The sequence below is a fragment of the Chionomys nivalis genome, chromosome 1 (assembly GCF_950005125.1).
Source record: "Chionomys nivalis chromosome 1, mChiNiv1.1, whole genome shotgun sequence".
Taxonomy (NCBI): domain Eukaryota; kingdom Metazoa; phylum Chordata; class Mammalia; order Rodentia; family Cricetidae; genus Chionomys; species Chionomys nivalis.
The window spans coordinates 199,095,034-199,111,479 of record NC_080086.1 but is presented as its reverse complement, the minus strand read 5'-3'; the positions used below and the strand labels follow the sequence as shown (position 1 = coordinate 199,111,479).

The window sequence follows — 16,446 nt, the reverse complement described above, 5'->3', positions numbered from 1 at the left end:
GGGCACTGTACAAACAAATCAGAACGAGGCAAATGCACAGCAGAAAGTATGGGGTGGAAGGTGGAGAGAACCTCATGGCATTCCTGTCTCTAGTCAAAACCATCTCCAAATCAGAGAAGGGAGCAACTCTCTAAAACAAAAAAACTAAAGAGCAAGAAATGCCAAGGAAATAACATTTCAAACCAGGAAATATAGACTTTCTTTATCTTTAAAACCTATTTGAAGAACAGTCCCTAAATCTATTGCAAGTAATAAAATGCGTACAGGGCCTTTCCCCAGAGAAGAATTAGGTACTGTGCTATACACAGGACTTAGGACAAGTACATTCAGCTTTCCAAAGAGCAAACAGAAGAATGCATGCTTAGAAAAAGTCTTTTTAGAGATACCGGGTTTCCCCTCCCTTTTACTTTCTTGTTTTTGTGGCGTCCAAAACTTTATCGTTTACAGCTAGCAAAAGCTTTTTTACAGAAAGGAAATGCTGAGGACATAGGCTCACCTTTCTAACTGAAGAGAAATACACTGCTCAATCACCTTCATTGTACTAAGCCCTCACCTCAGTCTCTAAAATTCAATTATTCTTGCTGTCTACAAAAAGGTAACACTTTACAAGATCAGGAACCTCCCTCCCTTCCTCCCTCTCTCAGACACACACACACACACACACACACACACACACACACACACACACACTCTCACAAGTACCAAAGCAGGCCCAGCAGCTGCAGCGATGATGTCATAACTCAGCTGGACCTAGATTACCATCCCACAGTGGGCAGCACTCAAGGTTAGAAAATGAAACGGCAGCACGATGGGTCAGCAGCTTCTCTTCATCTGGAAGTTCTCCAGGTTCTTCAGACAGACAGACAACAAACAGGTGAACGAACATAAAGCGGCAATCGCTCTTGCATTGATTTTGGAATAGTAAACTAGGTGGTGTCCTTGGTGAAGCAGAGCCCATCCAGAAGCTGGCGTCTGGAAGACCCGCAGCCAGCCATCTTCAACTGCTCTGCAAGGCTTTCTCAGGGGACTCGTCAGCCACCGACATGTTTAGATGACCAGCTCATGGTATCCCCCACGATCCTCAGGCTGTGTTCAGCTCTGAGGTGGTCTGGCTGGATGACAGGTGGGAGTGCAGGTTGTCCTTGTACCTCTCCAGGTCTTGGAAGTACGGGTGATTCAGGGCGCCATAGGCGGATATTCTTTTTGCTGGATTAAACGTCAAGCATTTCTGCAATGAAAAAAACGTCTTATCGGAAACATATCAAGGCAGATAATGCGCTTGTGCCTTGGACCTCGGGGGAAGTCCCAGAAAAGTGGCTTCTAAACTTTCTCTAACTGTTCTGCTTTAGGAACAAAATCACCAGCATAAGAACGAACTAAAACACCATGAGCAATAAATATTGCTTCTGTCAAAAAGGTTTAATTTGATTGCCAAATAACTGAGATAAGAATTACCTTCTAGAATTATAACTTATTCAAGAGTTGAATACTCTGGTAGGCTGTGAGGGACATCCTTACCTTTATTCAAGTTGCCCTCGACAATTAGCTGACTGAGGTCTTCAGGGATATCGTGTTTCTTCTGAGAGCAGCTACCTGCTCCCATGAGACAAGCTTATGGCAGGAACCTGCTGCCTCCCTGGCCTGGGTGGCAGGGTGAGACGGATACGAGAAGAGCAGGTTTCGATCCACAGTGTGAATCAGGTAGTAAGGGCTCTTAACTCAGACTTCTTGTTCACAAGGGCTCTGATGACGAGAACAGTGCAGAAAGGAGGGCCTTCCGTGTCCCCAAGGGCAGGACAGTATACATGACAGCAATAATGAGGAGTCTGATAGTACAAAAGTGCTTAGTTTGTTTTTTAAAAAGATACTTCATTTTAGGTATGTGTATATTTGAGACTGCGCAGGGGAATGCGCACAAGAGCTCAGGTACCTGTGGAGGCCAGAAGACAGCATTGCTGGAGCTGGAGCTACAAGGTGCTGGGCACTGAGCCCGAGTCCTCGGCAAAAGCTGCCCATATTCGTAAGAACTGAGACATCTCTCCAGCCTTCGAATGTTATTTTCAGCAGGATATTTTATATGTGCATAGCACACTAAATGCTTATTAAATAAAGCAATAACTAGAAGAACTGTTACTTGGTTCCTTTGGGAAAAACATTTGCATGGATATGATTATCAAGTTGCTTCAAGTAGCATGGAACTTTAAACAAGAAAACACATTTTCTTGTCAAGAAGCCTGTGCCCCAAAAATCCAGAGCCTTCTAACACTGCATCCAAATACACATGCAAAACATGGTGCTAAGAGCTGCGGTAGAAAAGATATTCCAGAGTCAAAAACAAGTAGCTGGAAACAAAAACCACAGGAAGACCACAGCCTCCCGTGTCGTGTGGTTGGGGTACACAACGTTGGCCGTCCAGTTTCAATAGGCTCCGGCCAACTATGTTCCGGGAACTTACCAGAAGTAGGTCTTTGCCTAGTTCGTCAATATCTGTCACGAATTTCTCGATGGGTTGGGCAGATTTGGATTGGAAAGCCTGTCTGGGAAGAGCAACATCCCTGGGCCAGTCTTCTTCTCCTGGAAGTCCAATCACGCTACAGAAGAACCAGAAGGGAATATGAACATTGGCAGTCATATAGATTCCTCACCAAATCCTAGAGCAGGCACGCGGCACAGTCTCAGAGAACACTATAGGGTTCATTCACAGGAAGCAAGCCAAGTCCGTGGCAGCAGACATTAGCGGGAGGTTCGCAGGTGAGACAAGGCCTGGTGCAGTGACGAGGCAGGGCCCCGCAGGGCCACCTGGACACCCAGTATGCCTCTCTAGCCCAATGGAGCTCTACTCTGTGTTCTGATTGAAGAGCTCTGTGAAGACGAGTTTTCATGATGCCCATCCAGTACAGTGTTAATAATAACACATTACTTTAGCCAGGTTTTTAAACTAAAGAGTAATTTTCTAAATAATTACATAAATTAGACTCAAAAAATAAGGTTAAAAAGTATGTCAGTCCTATTTTATGCAAGCACTATTTAGTGGTATTCCAAAGTGAGAAACAGTCCACCAAAAGGGTGTCATTTGGGTTTCCCCTGACAATCGTTCTGGGATTAGAGATGTGGAGGGAGAGCGAGCCACAGGCTTTGGGAATAGGCAGATGTGGCTTCAGATTCAGCACCTGCCCTTAACTGACATGTAAGGACAAATCACATGACAACCATGAGCTTTGGCGTCATTTGTCTGCGACAGTAGTAATTGGCAGTTAAATGAGGGTTGGTGGTAATTTATTGTGCCTGGCACACACTGGCACGCAGCCAATATCCATTTGTTACTAATTAATGGTAGGCTGATGGCCCCATACAATTTATACATATGTACTATTATTTCTAGTTTACGTATAGGTAGTTAAGTGTTATTTGGAGAGTACACAGACTCTGAGTAACTCTGAACTAAAAAACAAAGACATAATTTAGTAGACAGATTATATAGCTGCAGATCCTGATCCAAACTATTTTGACCCTAGTTAGAAATGGCGCTGACTCACATTAAAGCTCCGCTCTGTACCTTCTGCGGCACAGAACCAGGGGTGGCTGCAACCATCTTGCAGGAAGATAGGTGGTAAATGTCACAGGATCTACAGGGCTTTGTCACTATTCCCTTCTCAGGTCACAGACCTCCCTGGGGAGAGCACATTCCCCATCTCCAGTGCACATGTCACGAGGTATGGAGCAAAAAACTCTGTTCCTTCCCTCTGGCATCAACAGACAGCCACATAAAGGCAGACTCATGGATATACTGGAACCAACGAGCAAATCATGGCTGAGCAGCATACAACTATGTTCAATAGTAAGAACTATAACGTGAGGAAGGAAGGGGTAAAAACATCACTCTACCCACGAAAGCCGACACAGGGACATGTTTGAATAGAATGCCACAGAGGAAAAGAAAACTTATTACACACAGTTGTAACTTCTGTCCCCTCCTAGCCATCTTTCTCATCGTATAGCTATAAACGGATTATAAAGATGCTTGGAATTTAAATTATTTTATTGGCAGCATTTTTTAGAGATAGTGTTTCACCGTGCAGCCCAGGCTGGCCTCAAACTCATAATCCTCTGGTCTCAGTCTCCTGAGTATTATTAGCAGTTTCAAACATAGATTTGAAATCTTATGAATACAGCAGTCAGAAGCCAAAGAGTTTCAGAGAAACACTGTCTGTCTGCATAATATGTAAGTACATATCAACTCCACATAAGGCACGGAGATATATGCATACACATATAAAAATAAAACAAAGTCCACCCTACTGTCTTCTCTGACTCCTGTAAAAACCCAGGAGACACAGGTCAGGTGTATCCTCTCTCTGTCGAGAAGAGAAGGCGGGAGAGGAATGAGAATGCCTGCCAAGGTCAGGACTCCTTACTCCATATCCCATATTTTTTCCATTTAACTATGCTCTGGCTCTTAGAAAATACCCTAAATGTTTGGCCCAACACCACTGTTTTACTTCTAAAGCACTTGATGCTCTCTGAAAATAAAAATTTGTCTACAGCTTAACCTTTTTTAAGAGCATGAGAATACGATTTTCCTTTAAAAAAAAAATCAGCTTTATGTCCAATAAGGACTGTCATGGCCCAAATGAGCACAATGAAATTGTGAGAACTCAGTAGAAAGGCCGCATCCTATCTCACTGTTTGGACAGCTAAACAGAAGCTGTGAAAGCTGACATTCACACTGCAAAGACTGACAGGGCAGAGTCTAGAAATGGCTGAGGTGGCTGGGGAAGAAGCAGCGTCTCGAGTAGTTGGCAGTGACACTAGGGTGCAGCATGGTCCCTCTCCTGGGGAGAGGACCATTCAGATTAATGAGGCAAAGCCAGAAACCAAGAAGTATAATCTAAAGGCACAAAACATGCAAGGCTTTGTGGTTGCTTTTCTGTTGGCCACGTGGGAGTGCCAGGCCTTGGCCAAAAGTCGAATGGTTTTCCCACGGGGCGAGCCAAATGTCCCTTCTGACCCACCGCACTGGCTCCATGGTCTGCAGACTGTGCTGGGGGTGGCCAGGACTCCCAGGAAGAGTAAGGATGGGAGGGCAGGTGACGACCTCCAGCGCCCAGTGGCAGATGTCACCAAGACTGTCCTCCACAGCGGAAAACTATAAAGTTTACTTTCCTGGGTCCGTCCTTGAAGATCACATGCACACAGAACACATTCTACAGTCTTGGGAATACAAGTCCACCAGCGAATGACAGGGGTTTGCACGCAAAAGTAGGATAACAAAACAGCTTGCTTGAGAACGTGTCCATTCTCCGGGATTGTCAGTAGACACGCTTGGTGACTGCCCAGGACCGGGGAAGTCCCCAGACCAGACCAGACCAACAATAACAAAGTAAAATGCCTCCCCAACAACAAATCAACGCCAGCAAATGTTCTTTTAGCTTCAAAGCAGAAGGAGCTTCCGGTTCCCAAAAGAACCAAGTCATTAGCTTGGGGTGAATTCCAGGTGTGAAGCGATCATGCTTAAGTAAATAATTCTCGTCTTGTTTGTTTATTTGTTTGTTTTTGTTTTTGCGGGGTAGTGGATCTTATAGATTTACAATTCCATTAAAAACAAATCACTTGAGATTGAGATTCATAAACACGTTACCAACCAACGAGGGTGGTGACTTGTCGCCAGGACTCCCATGCGCTTTCTATTTCATCTGGGGTGGGGCTCGGCAAAAGCACATATCCAGAAAGATGCCACACAGTTACATTTTAGTGACATGAAAGCATGCCCATCCTCACATGCACGAGCGTAGGCACAAATGAGGTTCGCAAATCATCACAGAGCAATAATGGAACAAACAACTGGAAGCAACACACGGGTTGGAAAGCAGACTGAACCTAAAGTCGGTTCTGCTTCTCAAGTGAAAAAGCTAAAGAAAACAGGGTTAAGCCAGCAATCATCAGTCAGGCACGGGGCAGTAAACCTACTCAAGGGCGCTTCGTGCGCCTTCTCACTCACAGCTGTCACAGGTGAGAAACCAGGCTCTCACTCCCTGGTTTGCTGTTCTGGGGCAAAATGTGACTGGGTGGCATTTTTATCCTTGGTTTGGGAATGCAATGCCAAACCAACAAGAATGATCAAGGACTTTTCAATGGGAATAGGATGCCTATATGGACAGGAGAGATGTGACCACAAGCAGACAACATCTGCACTATGGAGATGGCACTCAGAGCTCAGCCAAGCATGGAGAAGCAGCGAAAAGCCACCCAGGCAGCGCACAAGCATTCAGAGCACAGCATCAAGGTTATGCATCATGACCGGCCCTAAGTGAGGTTCTCTTCCTCGTCCCAACTCACCACACCAACTAGTAAGACTGTCTGCAGCTTCAGCTTGAGGCAAGAGAGATAAGAGAGAAACAAGAACGTCAGAGACAGTCACTGCGGACATTCATGTGATGTAAGACTATAATTTTTACTTACTCCAAGATTTTTCCTAGTTGATCCACATCTGAACTTCCACGAAAGAGAGGCCTAGAAGAATAAAGATACATTTTAAAACCAGGCATTTCCTGACGTTACATTCCAATCATTGCCATTATCACTGTTCCAGCAGAAAACCAAAGATTCTTTACTGGTGTGAGAAAGAAGTGTGACTGTCCCTCTCTGGTGAAGGAAGGCTTGCCAAGTGTTTCTCTTGCAACAGGAACTCTTGAGGAGTCTGACTTCCATAACCATGTATCCTGTTAGCTGCCATTGCAACAACAAAGCTACCATGGTCTACAGGCCCAGGCTTTAAAGTTCAGTTTAACCTGCCATAGTGTGGAGCCCATCTTGGTCTGAGCCTTCCACTGAAGGTATGTGGGAGTCCTGAGGATGTCCGCAGGCTTCTCTAGTTGTGCTGGGCGCTGTAGCACGCTGGGTCTCTTTTTTTCTTAATCACACCCCTTTCCTTTCTCTTGGTGTTACTGCTAACAATTACAAGTTCAAAAAGCTTAAGCTTTGGGCTACAGAGACAACCGTGTCCTCTCGGAGTGCTAAGCTTTTCTTATCTGCAGCAACCATTTCATTTGCAATGAAATAAGCTCGCTTTGTGACATTTCTGGTGTTTTCCCAAGTAACCCAAACAGTCCTTTGAGGGTGGGGACGTCTCTAGGTTTCCCCATAAGTCTAAATACCGTTCCCTAACTGAAACACACTTATTAAACATTTTTGTTGTTTACAACCGTAGTACACAAATAAATATTTCTCAACTCCTGTTTAGTGAATGGCATAGACAGTTATTTTTTCTTACCCTTTCTATTTTTTTTGTTTATTTTTGAGTCAGAGCTTTATTCCAAAGCCCACTCCGGTTGGGAATTTATTACATGAACTCAAGTCAGCTTCAAACTTACCACCCAGCTGCCTCACTTTCTCTAGTGCCAAACCACTAAAACTGGCTCTATTAATACCAACCTATGTAAAATATTTATAGGTTATTATCAAGAATTGTATACTTAGTTATATTAGATATCAAATTATAGTGTGTGTGTTACTGTCTAGTTGACTATAGGCCCAGGGTCATACATGTAGAAATACAGTAATGGATGACCTGCATACATTACTGAGGCCTTAGACAAGTCCCCAAATAGCAAAGCAAAAAGTGAAAATGTGACATAAAATTCAAAAAACAAAACAAAAAATTATGGATTCTTAGCAGCTATCTTGTATAGAGTATGAATCTTGTATCTAGCACATTTCCAAACAGGGTGTCATTAACTTCCACAAACCTCCAGGAGCAGCACTGTCGACGAGGAAGCAGGATTAGCGATGATATGTGACTTAACCAATACCTACAAAATTACAGACTGGAAATTCAAACCAGGTCGGCTATGCCCCAAAGCCTGCACTGCGCATCTCATAGTTATGTTGAAACACATTATTTTCATGACCAATGTTCTGCAGCTAAAGCCACTGGGGAGAGGCAGTGTGGGACTCTGGGAAGGTGTTCTTCAGAATCCTGATATTTGACAAGCTAGTGCTGTGGGATCCTGTAATCAGACTGCTTTCTGAACATCTACGAGCCTTTAAATTCTGTTCTACTTCAACAAGGAACAAACCAACCCACCAGCTTAATGGCGTTGTGTTCTCTGCACACTAACTGGGGGGTGCTATGAGTGTGGGTGTCAGGCATTTTATGAAGAGATGAGGCTTTAGATGGGGTTCTGTTCACATGAATGAGACTGGAGATCTAGTAGGTAGAAAGATGTGCCCTGTCCCTTTTGTCTTGTGAGGAGGCAGCAAGAAGCTGGTGTTTTGGAAGCAGGGAACCTTCACTAGACACAAGACCCACAGGCATCTTCATCTAGGTTTCTCAGCTTAAAGAATCATGCACAATAAACTTCTTATAAAACACTACTCAGTCTAGGGTTCATTTACAACCATCAAATAGACCAAGACAACGGTCCTTTTGGATACTTAAGTCTGCTCCCGGGCCCAATCTTTTTGCTCATACTTAATTTTTATTCTTCCAAAGTACCAAATATATAAATTTTCTAGAAACAATATTCCGCTTTATTTTCACTAAAATGTTTGCTTGCTTGAGAGCAGAGAAAATTATGAAGTTATAAAGGCAAAGTCTAAATGTCATTCTGAGGTATAGGAATACATAACTGACCCTCTCTACTAATAACCATATTTTAAAAGGCTTGAGAGTCAGGGCTCCCAGGTTAACCAAGTTTATACACAGAGGAAGGATGTTAGCTAAGTTTGGGTGTTGATTATGTGGCTCTGTGACCATGCTAGCTGGAATACCTCTCATGAGCATGGTGGCCACAGACGTTGGTGAGAAACTACTTCTGAGTATCACAGAACTGCTTACCATCAATACTCTGGTAACAACTACTGAGAAGCAAGCTGAAGAGGCTGTCTTCAATGGGTACTTCTAAGAAAAGACCTAAACCTGTCTCTCGTACTGGGGTGTGTGTCTTGTAGTTTATTCAGGCAGCTTTAACAGACTCATAAACCAGAGAACAGTCCCAGAAACAACAGCAATGGAGCTCTCTTAGTTTGAGGATGGGAACCAGGTGAGGGCCCACTCCCAGCTCTGTAAAATGGCTTGGTTACCTTCTTGCTTCCTCGAGACCAACTTGAAAGAGAAGGCACCTCTCTGACCTGTCTTTGTGAAGGTTAAGATGTTTCAACACACAGGTTTTGGAGACAGTGGTTCAGCACTGGTCACTGAAACCCAGCCCCATACTCAGCTACACAGGGGCTCCTGTCTTTAGTGCCCATCCCACTGCTGGGTGTTACAGCAGAGGACGCCCAGGCCCCTCTATTCCGCTACTGGCTTTATCTCTACTTATTGGCTGGGTTTGGCCTACAGGATGAAATGAGCTCTGCTGCCTTTGCATTAGCTCTTGGGACTTAGGTACAACCTTTCTTTGGTGAACACTCAGATGATGCAGCAATTCAGGGTACAGGCCAGAATGAGTGTCACCACCGCGGGGACAGCTGGCACGTGACTCTGAGTTCTGTCACTTTGCTTTGCAGCAGATGTGGTTTGGCTTTAGTTACACAGAGTCACTGAGCTGTGACGGCACAAGTAAAATGTCAGTTGTCAGTGCAATGGTTCCCTGGATACAGATACATAGTCCAAAAACAATGAAAATGGGTCGCGTGGTAGAGGGAAGAGGCGAAGAAACCGATTATAAATGTGATGAAAAATTTAGAGCAATCTGGCTTCTAGAAGAAAATTCTGAATAGTTTATAGGAGGTGGTTTAAGTCTACAGGAGGTAATTTGTGCACATCCAGAAAATGGTGGGGTGCAATGAGAACAAGAGTAAATGCTTTCATCATGTTGACATTTTGAGGCTCAGTGGTAGAATATGGAGAGGAAAAGTAAGCGAGCTACTGTCTTTGATGTTCTCAGATTTAAAAAGATTTCAGAGGTAAGCCTGTGTATTCTTAGGATACAAAACAGGACACATGCCGGGCGGTGGTGGCGCATGCCTTTAATCCCAGCACTTGGGAGGCAGAGGCAGGTGAATCTCTGTGAGTTCGAGACCAGCCTGGTCTACAGAGCTAGTTCCAGGACAGGCTCCAAACCACAGAGAAACCCTGTCTCGAATAACCAAAAAAAAAAAAAAAAAAAAAAAAAAACAGGACACATGATAACTGAAATCAGCTTTAATAATTATTCCCCTTCGCTGTGTTAGACATCCTCAAACTTCATGTTCCAAGTCAAGTTAAATATGGAAAAGTACGGACATAAGCTCATGCACGTGTCTGTCTGTGTGTGTGCGTGTGTCGCTGTGGACTGAACTCCATGTTTGCCATCAGCACCGTGCTGTATCTGAGCAGATGAGCATCCATGGGTCTTTTGATTAGCGGCAGCTGACAGGTTTACTATCCCCCTTGCTTTTCTCCAGGAGGCACACTGCTCACAAGAACAACTATGTCCCGAGACCCCTCAGCTGCTGTAGCGGATCTATCGCTCGTGACAACTTGTGCCCCTAATAACAATACACTTTCCAGTCATGCCTCGCCTGTATGCCAACAGGAAGCCACCAGCACTGGTAATTTACAATGGATGTGATAGCTTCTCCCTGGCCCCAGCATGGCCTTTTCCTATTCATTCAGTCATGACTTTATCTGCGTGGTCTATTTATTCACTGCTCAAACCATTCACACAGAATGGGATCAAACTTTATTCTTTTCAATGCCATACATAAACAAGCTGCTAACAACACCCTTGGCATCTCTCACAGAAAGAAGTACAATTGTTCCACAAATGATAGCATAACTGGAGCTAATAGGAAAGCAATTTGAAAAGTGTCTTTATGGCATACTCCCTAATAAAGAAAAAAGGGTAAATGAGATTTTTTTTCTAGCTCCAAATTGTGCGATTGTTCATCAGCCCCCTATACCTTTCATCTCTGGGCATAAGTGACTATGTGTGAATAATCTACTTTACATGTGCTTATGACTGCAGTAATTTTTTAGATTTAAATATGTATTTTATATATGTATGTACATATATACAAGCATACATATTCACCACTCTCTTCTTAATGAGGTACAGATGTGAAAATTGTTAGAGCAAGACTTGGTAATCAATAGGTCCTCAGTAAACACAGAGGGAAGTAATATATATTTACAACAATAAATACCACACACTGATAAAGTGGGAAGTGTAACTACAGAAAACAGAACACAGTCATTGTCTATGCTTTGAGTGGCCGAGGAGATGGCTTGGTGGGTAAAGAGCCTTCTATATAAGCATGTGGACCTGGGTTCAAACGCCCAGAACCCGCAAGAAGCCTCTGGTCTAGTGATGTGCAAATGTGATCCCACGAGATCTGGTGCTCAGTGTTAAGATGGGAATCAGAGAAGGGTCAGCAAGCCTGTGTAGGCATCAGGGAACAACAGAGACCTCGTGTTAAGAAAGGTGGGAAGGTGAGGACCAATACTCAAGTTACCCTTTGACCTCCACATATACTCACTCACCCCAACAGGACAATCTCCTTCTTTTTTTTTTTTCTGCAAGAATTCTTTCACTTACAGATAGGAATCTTTTCCTACTTTGAACTCCCACACGAACTAAGGCTTTGTCATGTGACACTTTGAAACCAATTTATTTATCAATACTTATGTGTGTGTGTGGCTAATGCCTGGAAACTGAATATTACTATAACATCTATTTTGGGGTATAGGATCTCACAAACACCAAGCATACCTGCCATCGCCAAGGTATACTACACCATTTGTAATGATTTATGACTAAGAATTTTACTGTTTTTCTGTTAAGATATTCCTTCTTACACATCATAACTACAAATGTGAAGATAAAACTCTGGTTTTAAACTACTTTGTTTGCTAGCTTGCTTACTTATCTATCTTTTTAATTTATGGTATGTATACACGAGCGTCACAGTGAGCACCTGGAGGTCAGAGGGCAGCTTTTAGGAGCTGGCTCTCTCCTTCTAAAATGCGGTGCTGGAGACCAAGTTAAGGTTGTAACTTTGGCAAAAGCATCTTTACCCGCTAAGCCATTTCTGATAGCCCTGAAACCCTTTATGAAACAAATACATTTCATTTACATAGTTAAGGGTTTCTTTCTACTATGAAGGGAGTATTGCAAAGTTCAAAGGCAAGCCTGCATTCCTTTCAAAGTACAGTGAGGTCAGTTCTCTGATGAATACGATCTATGGAACCGCCACATCAAAACGAGCACACGTTTTGGTGTTTAGGCAAGGATTCCCCACAAGCCTCCTTTGACATTTTCCCTGTATGTCTTCCTTCCTGTTAAATACAGACACGCATTTCTGGTGGTGGTGGGAATTAAACTGGGGATCTCACAAGTGCCAGGCAAGCAATCTACCACACCGTGCTGCATTTTCAGCCCAATGCTAAAAGGCTGTTTGTTGACTGGAGAAAAGACCGGTATGGACTGTACTGGAAACACCCAACTCAACCATTTCTCCCTAAATGACTTTAGGAAAGTCCCTTGGCCTGTTTTATTCTTAGGTGACTCATTTGTAAACAGAGATAGTAACACCTACTTCATGGGTCCACTAAGTGATACTTTAGCATATACAGAACGTCCAGCTTCCAAACAGATCTAGAAGTGGTAAACACACACACACACACACACACACACACACACACACACACACTTCCCTTGCTCTTGGTCAACATTATACTGGATGAGAAAGTGCTTCAGATGGTAAATGAGTAGGGTAAGAGGCTGGGTGTGGCTGCAATCAAGTTTGAGGCCAGCCTGGTCACCACAGCGAGTTCCAAGACAGGCACATAAGTTAGACCTTGTTTTAAAAACCAAAACCAAACCAACAAACAAAACTCAACCAAACAAAAAGAAAAAACAAAAACTCTCATGTCACGAAAGTGAGCTCTTTTACTTAAGCCTAGCAGTCCTTTTTCTGGGTTACTATACATTTATTACTACGCACAGTAAAGGTCTTGTAACTAATAAAGAAAGAATGACTTCTGTCAGGGATGATGCTAATTTTCCTGGAGAGAGCTCATTAAGCCTGAACTGGCAAAACCACGTCCTCTACTGTTAAGTTAGGAGCGTGTCCCCCAGCCCCTGGCCTGGGGGTTGCTTTGCTCTAGATTCCAAATCCCAGCAGGCCAGGTCCTGACCCCTCCCTGGGGCGGGGGTTAGGACCACTCCCCAGAGTATTTAAATGAGCTCCCAAAAGAGGAACACATGGTGGTCTCCTTCTCTCCGTCCTGGTGGTCCCATTTGTGCAGCTTTCATGATCCGCCTCGGGGCCACCGAGAGTGCAGAACTCCCATTAAACCTGGATATTTCTTAATTTGACTTGTTTTGATTTGGCTTACTGGGAATTTTGCGTCGGCAGGGAGCTCGCGTTAGGAAATATTCCTAAGATCTACCATGTGTTGCTTAGTGACCCTGCTATCAGGGAGCTTGCCTGGGTCAGATCACAGTGGACAGCTAAGAAGAACATACAAACACCACGGATAGCTCAGTGAGCAGTGGAAACATTTAGAAGTGGGTGTTCCCTACTGCAGAAGTGTACATGGGCAGGGCTGTTACAGAAAGGAAATGATTCATACATAGTGGAAGACGAAGGATTTAATTTATAAATTCTTCCACTTTGCTAAACAGGCACGGAAGCCGGCGTCACCCTATGGAACACCTCTGTAACCTGCATCTGAACCATGGCCATGCTCTGCCTGCTGCCTTCTCTGATGGGTAGAGGAATTGCCCATGTCCATAAAGGGACCTTTGGCAAAGTATTACCTTCCTATTTTACACCTGCTCCACACTCCTTCTGTAGTTGTTGTCTGAGAACCTTAACTTCACTCTACAGTTACCAGCTACTCAATTCAGCAGATCCAACAGGAAATCAACTCATGGATTTGTTTAAGGAATACTAACTGAGCGATAACCCACTTAGCACAGAAGGCTCTAACTTGGAGGCAGAGACAAAAGCCCTTGCTGTGAAATACACCGTGATATTGTCAATTATACAACATTATGTGTGTTCTTTATATATAAAGCATTTAGAGGGACCAGAGTTGTGGCTTAGTGGTGTGTACTGCTCTTGGGTTTGGATCCCAGTACCTGTATTAGCCATGAACTATAGTTCCAGGGGATCTGATGCCCTTATTAGGTCTCTGTAGTTTCCTGCACAGACATGGTACACATGCAGACAAACACACACACACACACACACACACACACACACACACACAAATAAAAGTAAATTAAAAATAAAGTGTTTGGAATCCACATAATCACTATTTGAATTACACTGAACATTATTTATAAACATATATATTTGCCATAAGAATTATGCTCTCCTTGGAAAGATAAAGGCATGGTTATACAGAGATGTTTATCTTATGTTACTGATAAAGCCCTACACTCAGCGTAATTATTTAATATCTACTAAATATTAATCCTCTGTTACAGATAGAAATCAAATTACCTGAGGAAACAGCCAAGGAAGTGGGTAAGGTGCTCTTTGTGACTTCAATAGACAGGAACTAGAAGCAGTTTAGAGAGATTAATATGACAAGGATTGACTGAGTTAGTTCTGGGGACAAGGTTAGTGCGCAAGAGAGATGACAAGGGTCTAGCTTGGCAGGACAAGGCAGCGTGGAGAAATGGAGAAACACCTGGCGTAAGATGATCTGAAGAAAGACTGACCCTGACTTGGGAGAAGAAGCAGGGTTTCGAGTCTATAGTGTTCCTATAGCTATGCAGAATGCCACAGGAATGTGCATCGCGTGAGTATGTGATGTCCATGAAGGTCAGCAGAAGCTTTGGTATCCCGTGGCGCTGGAGGTAGAGTTGGCTGTCAGCTCCTCCATGGTGCAGGTGCTGGGAAATCAACTCAGATCCTCTGCTAGAGCAGTACAGTACATACATGGCCTTGCCTGCAGGACCAGCTCTCTGCCCACTAGCAAAATTAATTTTAGCTACATCTTTTATAATTAAAATGTACAAAATGGTTTATTAAAAAGTTGAAGAGTGAGTGCTATGAAAACCAAGAAGTTAGGCATACAGCGCTGAAAACACAAGTCCGTACAAAGATTTGTGCATGAATGGTCATAACACACTTTCCTAATAAGCGAAAGCAGCAAGAACATCCGATGAAGGTGAAAAGAATGAGCAGCTATGTGACAGAAGATCATTTAGCCATAAAAGAGAGTGAACTACTACAGCAAGAGGCAGGTGACCTCTGAAACTATTATGTTGAATAAAAGCATCTAGTCACAGAAGAACACACATGGTATGGGTCTGTTTATATTGATATATACGGATCCACAGACCCGTAAGCTAGACTTGTGGTTGTCTAGAACTGGTTCACTGGGTAGTTGACTATATATGTACGATATCTATGTCCCCGAATAGTTCAGATGCTTAAATCCTAGTCTCAAAGTGATGGTCATGAACTAGAGTATGAGTGGGGTTAGCCAGGGGCTTAGGAAAGTTCTTCAGGGACTCTCTCCAGGCTGCCATGTGAAGACACGCTGAGAAGGTTGTCAACGCGGACGCCCTAGATTCCCCAACTGTGAGAAACAAGTTGTGATGTTTATAAACCATCAAGTTCTTGCATCGTGTTAGAGCGGCTTTAGCTGCCTGAGACAGACTGTGAACGGACACCAAGTTTCCCTCGGCAACGTGGGCGACGTGGGCCACGTGGGCAACATGGTGATCAGAACATGGTCGTGAGTGCATTCAACACCACTGAAATGATACAATTTATACTAGTGGAGTACTTGGTATGTAACATTAACCAGTTCAAACAAGCAGTTAAGAAATTATATTCTAAGCAGATATTACAGATTCTGGGTGGAAAACTACTTCTGACCAGCTTAAGTACATAGTAGGGAAATAGTGACAAACACATATTTACCACCTAGTCAGAGCCCTCACCTGCTGACACACAATCCCTGAATAACCTAAGAATGTGGTGAATCTCTATCATCTGAAAATTTAGAATTAAATAATAAAATAATTATAACTCTGGTTTCAAAAAGGCCTGTTCTGACACTGATACCTGTCAGACTCGGCCTTCCCCACTCCTATGCCTGTCCATTTGTGTTAATTACTTGTTGGCTGGTTTTTACACCACTGCAAGCTCTGCCTTAGGGCTAGCTCATATAAAACCTCTGTGTCTATAGTGTCTAACATGCAGTTTTGTTTCAAGAAATGAACTTGCCAAGGAATGGCTGCTACTCATCCCTTTATGAAGACTTCCCTTTCTCTTCCATAAACTTCAGTTCCTTATTTCAAAATTGGCTCTCTTGGTCTTTACAAGTTCACACATTCAAGTGTGAACATGTGTATTTGTACAAATATGTATATACGAATAGAAATGCACAGAGAAACAAAACTGGATTTAACTTAATGTCAATTTATACTTTAGTCAGTCTGAACAAGGCACTAGATAATATCTGCCTAGAAATCATGAGTACCTAAAAAGTGGAGC

The 16,446-nt window shown here is 43.3% G+C and overlaps 1 protein-coding gene across 1 annotated transcript in view; it reads right to left on the bottom strand.

The window, feature by feature from the left end:
* Window positions 1-695: 695 nt before the first annotated feature.
* Cdk6 (cyclin dependent kinase 6) overlaps window positions 696-16,446 on the bottom strand; it is a 177,186-nt gene continuing 161,435 nt past the window's right edge. Inside the window, exons 5-7 of the mRNA XM_057771599.1 lie at window positions 6,460-6,510; window positions 2,456-2,591; window positions 696-1,228 (exon numbers count right to left, since the gene is read on the bottom strand). Coding sequence (XP_057627582.1) covers window positions 1,082-1,228; window positions 2,456-2,591; window positions 6,460-6,510 — 334 coding nt within the window. The 3' untranslated portion in view covers window positions 696-1,081. The remainder of the gene's footprint in view (window positions 1,229-2,455; window positions 2,592-6,459; window positions 6,511-16,446) is intronic.